Here is a 12,852-nt window from a genome sequence, read left to right as displayed (position 1 = left end):
CTCACTCACTCACTCACTCACTCACTCACTCACTCACTCACTCACTCACTCACTCGCTCACGCACACACGCACACACACACACACACACACACACACACACACCCGCCCACCACCTTATGTTTTCTTGCCCTCCATTCCAATCTTCCCTTTTTCTCTCGTCTCTCCGTGGGCTCTGTCTCTCCCGTCAGGGTCGGTGTTCTGGTACTTTGTGCTGCTGAATTACGTGAAGGAGGAGGACTTGGCAGGCTGCAGCACGGCCTGTGCCTCCCTGCTCACTGCTGTATCGCACCAGCTGCAGGACCGTCTCACGCCCCTGGAGGCCCTGCTGCAGACCAGGTACCACTAACAAGGCATTCAAGTTCAGGGTCGAGATGCTTCTGGGTGACCTCTTTCTTTTTACTGTGTCTGAGTGCCAGTACAAATTGTGTTGTGTGTAAAATGTACTTTGCCAGGAAACACACTGGTGGGCCTTTTATTGGAAAAGCGTGGGTGAACTCTTAGTGGGGGTTTTTTCCCCCCAGCAGTGTAGGTGACATCTTGCACAGAGCAGGAGAGAAGCACAGAAGAAATGCAGAAGGCGTTTTTAAACTTATGTTTGAATTTGTTCTGAGGTTTTCTTTAGGCTCTTGGGGTCTTTGAGTAATATAGCATACAGTTCTGTTTTCCATTATTTCCTCGCCCTTTAAGCACCTAAGGGCCCAGACACACCAAACCGACTAGTGGCGACAAAGGCCGACTGTTGCGTCGCCTGCCGTCTCCTGCCGTCTGGGCCAAAAAGCAGCACTTGAACACACTGCAAAGGCTATGGCCAACGGCCAGCTAACATGTACGCTCTTCACCGATTCACTAAGCTGCACAGCCAATCAGAGTGATCTCTCTCACCAACGGGCTCTGCCCATTCAACATGCTGAATTGGCCGAAAAGCTGCCGACAGGGGTCCGACTAGTGCCGACGGTGTGGGACACACCGCAAAAACTAGGGTCACAGACGCTTACTGATGGCCCGACATTGGCTGATGGCCAACCGTCGGCCTGGTGTGTCAGGGTCCTGAGTGTGTTTCAAACTGGAGGACCAGAAAACACGACTGACTAATAGGCCGATTAGACTGGACCAGACAGTTCATACCTCCTCTCAGCTAATAATTCATTCTCTCTCTGTTGTTGTTTACTTTTTAAACAACTCTCCCATCCCCCTCCCACCCGACTCGCTGCTCCGCTCCCCAGATATGGTCTGTACAGTTCTCCGTTTGACCCGGTCCTGTTTGACCTGGAGGTCAGCGGGTCGTCGTGTAAGAATGCTTTCAACAGCAACATCGGAGTCCAGTCAGATGAGATCGACCTCTCCGACATTCTCTCAGGTATGCACATGCAGAACCAGCCCTCAGATCTTAAAGAAAATAAAATCATTCAAGTACGACAGGCTGAAGAATGGTCAGAAAAACCTGAGTAGCTCCACCGAACTGCGGAAGTTATCGATACCATCATAATGGCCAATATCTGCTGTACCACAGGACCATTTCAGGAAGAGGTTTTTCACAGCACAGACTATGTAGAAATTAGGGGTGTTAGAAAATGTCGATACACTGGAGTATCGTGATATTATCTTGTGTGATACTGTATCGATTCTCAAAACCACTATATGGATTTTTAATTGTCTACATGTAAAGGTTCGTGACAAACATGTTGTGTTGTGTGTAACCCCCACGACCGCTAGGTAACAGTGTTGTAATCTATCTTCAGCCATTTGACTCTTCCACTTCAACCCAACAACATAAACTGAGAAAGGAAGTAGCATAAGTACAAAGAACACAGGCCTATGACATCACAATATATCACCTTTCTTACAGTATTGCAGTATATCACGATGTATTGAACGTAACCCTGTATCGTGATACGTATGGTATCACCAGGTTCTCACCAGTACACAGGCCTAGTAGAAATGTGTCTAGCTTGTTCCAGAACAACCGTATTCATGTACCCATCTCCCATCTCCCAGGTGACAGCCTGGCTGAATTAGCTAAAATGTCATGGAATGACGGCCAGTGGTTTCTTTACCAGGGAAACGGGGCCTGGATGAGGCCGCAGTCTCAAGTCACCCCACAAACCATTATTCCAGCCCTTCTCAGCTCTCGATGTTAGTGTTACCCTTTCACTTAGCAGACGCTTTTCTCCAAAGCGACACACATCTGAGCGTTAATACAACACATGCAAGGATCTAGTCAGGAAACAACACAAGTAAGTGCCAAAAAACTAGGTTCAAGTCCGATAGGACATAGGTGTCAGCAGGCAGTGCCCAAAGGCAATGCATAGGGTGCATTGAAGCGTTTGTATTTTTATTAACACCATCAGGTGTGGAGGTGTTGGAGAAAGAGCTGGGTCTTTAGCTTCTTAAAGATGGAGAGGAACTCAGCGAATGGAAGGGAGTTTAGTAACTCGTTCCACCAGCGGGGAACTACAGAAGAGAAGAGTCCAGCTAGTGACCTAGGGCCCCGTTGCGGCAGAAGGGCCAGGCACCTCTCATTGGCAGAGTGTAGTGAGCGGGACTGAGTGTAGACCTGGATGAGGGAGTTGGGGAGCCATTTTAGTTGCTGTTTTGTAAGCGAGCATCAGGGTTTTGAATTTGATGATGATGTTGAGGAGAATCCCAAAGGTGAGGTAATACCCTGAGCTGTGCAACAGCATCTGACTTATCAACTTGCTGGTTTTGTTTGTCCTGGAGGGAACGGAAAGGTGAGCAGCTGTGCTGCAGCCGAGGGCAGCTTCACCGCCCTGACGGGGCTCCTAGAAGTGGAGCCCCTGCACTTTACCTGTATCTCCACCAGTGACGGCACGCGGGTGGAGCGTGATGATGCCAGCATGTTCACAGGTGAGCCTCTTCTTACATTCATTACCAGGTACGGTCGCCAAAACTAGGCAGGGCTCCTGACGGCTTGTATGAAATGTGTTTTATTTCTAAACTGAAGTCACTGAGATGGGTATGTAAATTCATTCATAGTCACAAAGGCTCGCTGGCAAACGTAAGAGCACTTTTCAGTATGCCTGTTTTACTTTCAGCTTGCACAGCAAATGGGATGTCACACCAAACTTGACTTCCTGTGTCATCACATATCATTATCATGATGATGACATCCTGTTGTGTGTAAACGGCGACAAAACGAAGCACAGCTTTGGTACCCAGCTTTGCAGGCTCGCACCCTAAGTACAGCCTAGTAAATTAAATGAAAATGAAATGAAAACCCCAGGTCTCACTTCAAACATCTCATGCAGTGACCAGTGCTTTTTGTGAACCAAAAGCAATTTGAGTATTATTTATTCTGGCTTCACCTGCTCCCCCAGCTGAGACCGGGAAGCGTAAAGCAGAGCAAGCGCAGCACAAAGAGCGCGGTGTATTTGGTGTGAAAGCCCCTAACAGCAATATCAAGGCTCTGTTGTTTGATAACATTTTACAATGTTCACATAGTTAACCTAGCTTTAACACATAAAACAACCCTGAATACTCACATCTGCCCCACTCTTTACCTCACAGTGAGTACGTTTGGCGTGACCCCAACAGTGGGGGGGTTGTCCACCGGCACGGCGGGTGAGGCGTCCACGGCGTTGAGCTCTGCCGCTCAGGTTGCACTACAGTCCCTGTCCCACGCCATGGTGTCAGCTGAGCAGCAGCTCCAGGTGCTGCAGGAGAAACAGCAGCAGCTGCTCAAACTGCAGCAGCAGGTCAGGGGTCGCTGGCAAACGCCTTATCCGTATAGGAGTGTGTGTATGTTGATGTGAACTGAATTAGATTTGAGACATGGATTGAAAAAACCTGTCGCTCTTACGTGTTGGCACAAGTTTTCATATTAGAAAAACGGCGTGGTTCATGTAAAGGCCCCAAGAAGCGGAGCACCGCATACTTCCATCACTCCATCTATATCTGAATGAAGCACATTATCGGGTGGGGTTTTGTGAGGCAGGGAAGCATGATTTGACTAACAGGCCATCATGGCCGGGCATCTTTAAAAGAATATGGAGGTCGATATGCTTTTGACGAAGTTCACTTTGGTGGTAGATCACTTGTCTACATTTCTCTCTCATGGCTGTGTATATTTTTTAATGTACGCCCACAAGTGCAGGATGACGTTTCTAAAATAAATAAATTTAATTAAAAAAAAAAAAAGGATAGATATTTGTCAGGGAGGAAAACCTTTATTTTTCTAAACACAAAAATAGAACACTTTTTTTTGGGGGGGGAATTTCTAGAATGCAAGTGTTAAATAGATGTAAATTAATTGCAAATATATAACAAGAATGAAAATTCTTCATTTCATAGATCCTTTCCCTTTCCTGTAATACTTAGGGGTGTGAGAAAATATCGATACACTGGAGTATTGTGATATTATCTTGTGTGATACTGTATCGATTCTCAAAACCACTATATGGATTTTTAATTGTTTACATATAAAAGTTCGTAACAAACATGTTGTGTTGTGTGTAACCCCACGACCGCTAGATAAGTGTTGTAATCTATCTTCAGCCATTTGACTCTTCCACTCCAATCCAACAACGTAAACTGAGACAGGAAGTAGCATAAGTACAAAGAACACAGGCCTATGACATCACAATATATCACCTTTCTTACAGCATCACAATATATCACCATATATTGAATGGTAACCCTGTATCCTGATACGTATCGTATCACCAGATTCTCACCAGTACACAGGCCTAGTAACTCTAGACTTGGCTGTCATTGCCACAGATTATTTCTGGTCTGTCTGTGGTGTTGATGAATGTTGCCTCTGTCTGTGAACATGCTAACTGTATGTAGTTAAAAGTTGTGTTTTCTGTGTCTGTGAACATGCTAACTGTGTAGCAAGTAAAAGTTGTGTTTTCTGTGTCTGTGAACATGCTAACTGTGTAGCAAGTAAAAGTTGTGTTTTCTGTGTCTGTGAACATGCTAGCTGTGTATGTAGTTAAAAGTTGTGTTTTCTGTGTCTGTGAACATGCTAGCTGTGTATGCAGTTAAAAGTTGTGTCTTTTGTGTCTGTGAACATGCTAGCTGTGTATGCAGTTAAAGTTGTGTTTTCTGTATCTGTGAACATGCTAGCTGTGTATGTAGTTTAAAAGTTGTGTTTTCTGTGTCTGTGAACATGCTAACTGTGTAGCTAGTTAAAAGTTGTGTTTTCTGTCTGTGAACATGCTGGCTGTGTATGTAGTTAAAAGTTGTGTTTGCTGGCCAGCAGTAACTCTTTGTGTTTTGAACAGAAGGCCAAGTTGGAGGCCAAGCTGCACCAGACCACCTCAGCAGCAGCTGCCGCTGCATCCGGTGTGGGACCAATCCACAACTCGGTGCCTTCCAACCCGTCCTCTGCCCCGGGCTTCTTCATTCACCCTTCTGACGTCATCCCCCCTACTCCCAAGACCACGCCCCTCTTCATGACTCCCCCCCTCACCCCACCCAACGAGGCGGTGTCGGCAGCTTTCAGCGCTGAGCTGGCCCACCTCTTCCCCGGCTCCATGATGGACCCTGGGCCTGTCAACCTGGTCGCACACAACAAGAACAGCCAGAAAACCAAGCCGGTGAGTGGCTCAGGGTGTGTTGTGGAGATGACGGCTCACTAGTTATTCACATCCAGTGGAGAAACATCAGCACACTAACAAGGCTGCTGGCTGCATTAAGGATAATTATGTATACGAAATACCAGCATGTTGCCGTAGGTCTTCCATCATGGTACCTGGGTTGAAGTCCAGATACGAACAGCTAGAATACACAACAAGGCTCTTTGGCATCATAACAAATGATGAGCAAAAGGAATATTAAAAAAACTGAGCTGATCCATACAACTGATGTGACTCTAGTCTGAAAGAACGAGTTGGCTTGTGCACCCGTCCAGTCCCTGTATCACATATGAACGTGAAGTACTGCCTGCATCACACTGTGACAGGCAAATGTTATCTTTGTGTTGACGGAAACAGTGTTGCTGTGTTTGTTCTAGAGCCCTGTTGGGAGCGGTTTGGCATTGGCCATCTCCCAAGCTTCCCACTTCCTGCAGCCACCTCCACACCAGTCCATCATCATAGAACGCATGCACTCTGGTAAGAGCCGGCCTCTAGTCCCTTTACATGGCTTCTAGCAGTCTCAGACACCTTGCAGCCTGCGGTGTGTGAGTTAGTAACACACATTGGTTCAGTGATGAGATAATACTCAGCTATTGCTGAGTCAACAAATTCATTTTGAAATGAATTCCAGTAGTCACCTCGGTAGCATGGTGCATGTGTTTGTGTGTGTGTGTGTGTGTGTGTGTGTCTGTGTGTGTGTGTCTGTGTGTGTGTGTGTGTGTGGGTCTATGTGTATCTAGGCGTAGCTAAATAGCTGTGTTTGCACCAGTGTCCCCCTGCTGGTCCTCTGGCTGTATCACTGCCTCTGTAGGACCCTGTGGTTTGTGTACACCGAGGACAAAAATTCATGAGTTTTAGAGATTGCATTTTTTGCTTGTGCGGTAGTTTGTGTCTGTGTTTGAATTTATGTTTGTATATTTTTGGGTGTGTGTGTGTGTGTTGGTGTGTATGTATTTGTGTATTTATCTCTTAAACCTTGGCCCTCTGACCACCCTTCCCTTGTCGGGGGAAAAAAAAGCAGACTACCAACCTAGCTTACTGTGTCCTCTGCTGTGGTACAGAACAAGTGACCAATGACACTTCCAGCTGTGAAACAAACATTCAGACGCTAGTCCAGCCGAGGCAACACAACCAGCCAAACAGCGTCACAACAAAAAACAGCTCATTTCTAAAGCAAAACGCCAGTCCTCCTTACAAATAATCACATCACCACACAATCTGTGTGTGCACTTCAGCGGGATGTGGTGACAACAGGTCCAGGTGCAAAACGCATGACAGCTACCCCCTCCTACCACACAAAACCAACAAAATGTCATGTGAGACGACACATCATGACCGCTGCACACAGCCGAGCAACCGTTAGCAACAGACACTTCAGAACCCTGGACAGTGAACAGCGGTCATGGCATTTTGGGAACCCTCCACCACACACAAGCAGTATTGTTAATAAGTGATATTGTTAGATTGGCACAGCGGCCTATTAAACATATATGTTAAATATATATTAAATATATATGTTACAGGAAATGTGCACAATGTCCGTTTTCCCAAATAAACCTTAACATAATATCCCATCCATCCATCCATTATCCAAGCTGCTTATCCTACTTGGGGTCACAGGACAGGCCGCCAGTCCATCACAGGGCCCACACACACACACACACACATACCTAGGGTCAATTTTGTACAGCTGAATTCATATATATATATATATATATATATAAAATCTAGTGAGTTAAGTAAATTCTTTATGAGACCGTACAAGCCTGTTTCCTGCCCTAAGCAATAAAGCTACACAGGAAAGAACATACCATTTACTTTCTCGTCATGCACATCACGTGCACACACCCCCTGGAAAGAAAAAGCCAGAGGAAGGGAGTTCTCTACCAAGCTACGATGACGAGAGATGACAACGGCAAAATAGAGACATACGTGGGTCTAACAGAGGGGACATTCAAAAAGAGGTTTAATGCACACGTGTAGCTTTAGAAACAACCGTTTAAAGAATGTCACATGTTTACGCCCTTATATTTGATCATTGGTGGACAGAAACATTAATTATTCAACCACCTGGAAAATCCTCTCAAAGAACAAAACATATTCACCCAGCAGTAAAATGTGTAGCTATGTTTAACTGACACATATTTTATCATCTGCAAACCAGAAATGTCCACATTGAATAACAGAATGAACTGGCTAGCAGGTGCGGACATAGATATAAGCACCTATTTTGTAATTATAAATAAATCATGACAATAGACAAATACCCCCCCCCCCCCATTGGACTGTTAGCGATCATGTGTTTTTGAATTTTTTAATGTCACACCTCTCCTTTCCCCATTGGAGGTTGTGCACGTGATGTTCATGACGAGGCAGTAGATGGTATGTCCTTTACCAAGCAGCTTTATTGACAGCTGATGTTTGCTTATGGCATGAAACAGCCTTGTGCTGTCTCATAAAGAATTTACTTGACTCACTGGATTTTTTATATATATATATATATATATATATATATATATATATATACATACACACACACACACACACACACACACACACACACACACACAAGGTGGCACGGTGGCACAGTGGTTAGCGTGGTCGCATCACAGCGGGAATATCCTGGGTTCGAGCCCCGGGGTAGTCCAACCTCGGGGGTCGTCCCAGGTCATCCTCTGTGTGGAGTTTGCACGTTCTCCCCGTGTCTGCGTGGGTTTCCTCCCACAGTCCAAAGACATGTAGGTCAGGTGAGTCGGCCGTACTAAATTGTCCCTAGGTGTGTGTGCGTGTGTGTGTGTGGGCCCTGTGATGGCCTGGCGGCCTGTCCAGGGTGTCTCCCCGCCTGCCGCCCAGTGACTGCTGGGATAGGCTCCAGAGCATCCCCGCCACCCTGAGAGCAGGATAAGTGGTTTGGATAATGGATGAATGAATTCAAGTACAAAATGTAGAATGATTAATTTAATTAATTTTCAGATGAGGCAATTGATAAATCTTGAGTATGAAAGAGTTGTTTATTAACGTGGATTTACTGGTCAGTATGACAGTGCTGTCCTATATCTGCTAATTACTGAATTCATAAATCAGTTTGCAAAATCTTTTCCAAGACATTATTTCATCTTGTTTTGTTTTGCAGTAAATAATAAGGTCAATGTCTCACAATTATGACCTACATTCACTTTGATTAGCTGCCTGTTGGCCTGACACCCCCCCCCCCCACACACACACACACACACTCACACACTCACACTTGCCCTGGTAAAAGAAACTTTTTTTTCTACTTAGTGGTGAATGAAATCATCCCACCTCTTAGGAAACAGGCAGTGTTCATCTGACTGGGTTGTGAAGAAATGTTCATGGAGGGACTCTCAGCTCTTATTTCACTGACCTGACAGTTGTTGTAGTTTAGTGTCAATGACAGCACCACTCACAGGAAAGCTGTGAAAATTAACTTTTTCCCAAACTGAAACCCCTCACAATGTGTGTGACACTTCATAAAAGCAAAGGCTGACTTTTGCACCTGACACGACAACGTACATCAACTATGAAATTGTTGATAGATGATTTTTAGAAGGTCCAACAGACCTTTTTGCTGTTAATGTGATGAATATAGAATCCACTTCATCATTCCACTCCCTTTCTCTCCTCTGTTCACCCATCCCTCCAGGAGCACGTCGGTTTGTGACACTGGACTTTGGCCGTCCTGTGCTGCTGACTGATGCCCTGATTCCTACTTGCGGGGACCTGGCCTCTCTTTCCATAGACATCTGGACGCTGGGTGAGGAGGTGGACGGCCGTAGGCTGGTGGTGGCTACGGACATAAGCACCCACTCCCTCATACTGCATGACCTGCTGCCCCCACCTGTCTGCAGGTTCATGAAGGTTTGTCTGTTTGGCTTCTTTTTATTTTTAGGAGTAACAAAATCCCAGACCATTTTAGTGAGTTTGCTGACATCTACAGGTGAAAAACCATGTGAGGGTTAAAACATAGCATGCTAGTCTTGGTACTATGTGATGTTAGCATCGCAGGATAAGCACAGCTGCAGCTAATAGCATGAGTAATGGCTCTGTTGGATGTCGATGTGAGAACCAGCATTGACAGTACTATCAACAATTGTAAGTGCTGGCTCTTTCTGTCTGTCTGTCTGTCTGTCTGTCTGTTTTTGTTCTTTGGCTCATCTAAATCCAACAGATCCATTATTAATATTATCTGCAGCTGTGTTTATCCTGCTATGCTAACATCACAGAGGACCAACACCAGCCTGCCATGTTTTAACCTTTACATGGTTATTAACCTGTGTTATGTATTAACCTTATTGTATGAGGAAGTCGGGCGTTGCAGAGAAGTATGTAGGAGCGGTGCAGGATATGTATGAGGGAAGTGTGACAATGGTAAGGTGTGTAGTAGGAATGACAGATGGGTTCAAGGTGGAGGTGGGATTACATCAAGGATCGGCTCTGAGCCCTTTCTTGTTTGCAATGGTGATGGACAGGTTGGCGGACGAGATCAGGCAGGAGTCTCTGTGGACTATGATGTTTGCGGATGGCATTGTGATCTGTAGTGAGAGTAGGGTGCAGGTTGAGGAGAGCCTGGAGAGGTGGAGGTATGCGCTGTAGAGAAGAGGAATGAAAGTCAGTAGGAGCAAGACGGAATACATGTGTGAATGAGAGGGAGGACAGTGGAATGGTAAGGATGCAAGGAGTGGAGGTGATGAAGGCATATGAGTTTAAATACTTGGGGTCAACTTTCCAAAGTAACGGGGAGTACAGAAGAGAGGTGAAGAAGAGAGTGAAGGCAAGGTGGAGTGGGTGGAGAAGAGTGTCAGGAGTGATTTGTGACAGAAGGGTACCAGCAAGAGTTAAAGGGAAGGTTTACAAGATGGTTGTGAGACCAGCTATGTTATATGGTTTGGAGACAGTGGCACTGATGAAAAGACAGGAGGTGGAGATGGAGGTGGCAGAGATGAAGATGATAAGATTTTCATTGGGAGTGATGAAGAAGGACAGGATTAGGAACGAGTATATTAGAGGGACAGCTCAGATTGGACGGTTTGGAGACAAAGCAACAGAGACAAGATTGAGATGGTGTGGACATGTGCGGAAGAGAGATGCTGGGTATATTGGGAGAAGGATGCTGAATATGGAGCTGCCAGGGAAGAGGAGAAGAGGAAGGCCAAAGAGGAGGTTTATGGAGAAGGTGAGGGAGGACATGCAGGTGGCTGGTGTGACAGAGGAAGATGCAGAGGACAGGAAGAGATCGAAACGGATGATCCACTGTGGCGACCCCTAATGGGAGCAGCCGAAAGTACGAGTAGTAGTAGTAGTAGTAGCGGATGGTTATTAAGCTGTAGAGGTCAGTAGATTCATTAAAATGGGATAGGGTTTAGTTGCTCTTTAATTTTCTCTTCTGGTCAACAAATGAGCCTTTTTTGCCTGTGTCAAAGTGAAGAGACAATGGAACAAATGAAAAGAAACCACTTTTTGGGCCATGAGGCTGTTGGACAAGCAGAGCAAGCACATCAGTGATACATATTGGTGATATGCTTGGCAGAGGAAATGGCTGCATACACATCATTGATTGTGGCAGGGCGATTTATGACCGAGGTGCTTTTACAAAAGAAACACGGAAGCCACATGGCTGTTAACAACAACATATATTGTGATAATCAGTGGCCAACTGTTGTCCATTAACCTTCCAGCTGCTTGACTGGGTGCTTTCTGTGTATTGATATGACTTCTGGCTTGTTGAACATTTGCCCTCCTGCTGTTCACTTTAGTTCTAGATTGTTGGTGAAACCAAATTTTAATATTTTATATCTGTTTGTTTGGTCTGTCAAGTTTGTAGGTGTGATCTGCACATATTTTACACTCTTGGCTTTCCTGCTGTGAAGACTGTTTAATGAAAGAACTAGTATCTTTATTGTTAGTCATTAAAAAGAGACGAGCAACTTGTGTCAGTTAGCTGTAAGCCCACATTGCCATATTGGCTGTATCCATCTATGTGTCATTAAGCAAAAGGATCATCATCAAACAACATTTTTATAAACGGAGTGTAGTTTGAAGGAACACTTTTTAATTTCATTTCACGTACTCGCGTACGTGAAATGAAACGAAATGCTGTTTCCCCCAGCCCACAGCAGTACAACACAAAGACAAAAACACATCCAAAAACTACAAGAACACACATACCCACACTAACACACAAATAAAAAAAGATCACTGTCCAAGGGGTCGAATGCCAGCCAAGATGAATGCCAAAACCTTCGGTCTGCATGGGCTAGCAGTTAGCTTAGCCTGCCCTGCTTCCACGTCCTGTCAGACCACCCTCAGCGTTTCCTCCTTGAGCACAGCTCCGGGCAGGGGCCATAGTCCCTGGGCCCACTGGACAAAGAAGACCAAGCTCTCCCAGCTGATCCAGCGCCAGCTCTCCCAGCCAGACACCCTCGACACACCTCCCCGCACTCCTCACGACAACATCAAAAACCCCACAGTCAATGTCAGGTGAGGCCGCCGCCGGGCCGCCCTCGCTGTTATTGGAGCTGCCGGTCTGCATAGGCTAGCAGTTAGCGTAGCCCGCCCTGCTCTCTCAGCTGATCCAGCGCTAGCTCTCCCAGCCATCAAACGAAGACAAAAGTTAGACGTGGACAAAGACACTGCATGGACGGTACTGGATGAGGCCGCTGCAAATGTGAACTCGCGCCACCATCTTCCGGCACTGGGTGAGGCCACTGCAAACGCGAAATCGTGCAGCCATCTTCCCGCACCAGAAGCGGAACTGGAAAATTGACTGGAGACTTGTATAAGATAAATGAACGTGGGTCACAAAACTGGAAATAAAGTTGAATTTTTTTGGGGACATTTATAGTATTTCTTTGTCCAGACATTTCTCTTTTGTTAGTCCTCTCATCCCACAGATATGATTTGTGATTGGCTTTCTCATTCCACAGATAACTGTGATTGGCCGCTACGGTAGCACCAATGCACGGGCAAAGATCCCGTTGGGTTATTACTATGGCCACACCTATCTCTTGCCTTGGGAGAGCGAGCTGAAGTTGATGCATGACCCGCTGCGAGGTGAGAGCGAGGCGGCCAGTCAGCCACCTGTCGATCAGCACCTGGCCATGATGGTGGCGCTGCAGGAGGATATCCAGTGCAGGTGAGCTAAGAGGAACACCAGCCCTTTGTTTCATTTCAGTATGTAGACTGTATGATTCCTGTGGTTCTGGTTTTCACTATGCCTAGCCCAAATAGTGTGTA

At 45.9% G+C, this 12,852-nt stretch overlaps 1 protein-coding gene across 1 annotated transcript in view; it reads left to right on the top strand.

Annotated features, from left to right (window-relative positions):
* birc6 (baculoviral IAP repeat containing 6) overlaps window positions 1-12,852 on the top strand; it is a 274,230-nt gene that overhangs the window by 55,598 nt on the left and 205,780 nt on the right. Inside the window, exons 21-28 of the mRNA XM_056291274.1 lie at window positions 190-337; window positions 1,225-1,358; window positions 2,720-2,866; window positions 3,527-3,714; window positions 5,245-5,559; window positions 5,976-6,075; window positions 9,263-9,477; window positions 12,543-12,751. Coding sequence (XP_056147249.1) covers window positions 190-337; window positions 1,225-1,358; window positions 2,720-2,866; window positions 3,527-3,714; window positions 5,245-5,559; window positions 5,976-6,075; window positions 9,263-9,477; window positions 12,543-12,751 — 1,456 coding nt within the window. The remainder of the gene's footprint in view (window positions 1-189; window positions 338-1,224; window positions 1,359-2,719; window positions 2,867-3,526; window positions 3,715-5,244; window positions 5,560-5,975; window positions 6,076-9,262; window positions 9,478-12,542; window positions 12,752-12,852) is intronic.

This window comes from Lampris incognitus, chromosome 13, assembly GCF_029633865.1.
Source record: "Lampris incognitus isolate fLamInc1 chromosome 13, fLamInc1.hap2, whole genome shotgun sequence".
NCBI classification, from domain to species: Eukaryota; Metazoa; Chordata; class Actinopteri; order Lampriformes; family Lampridae; genus Lampris; species Lampris incognitus.
The sequence above is the reverse complement of the archived record's forward strand: the minus strand, read 5'-3'. Positions and strand labels throughout refer to the sequence as shown.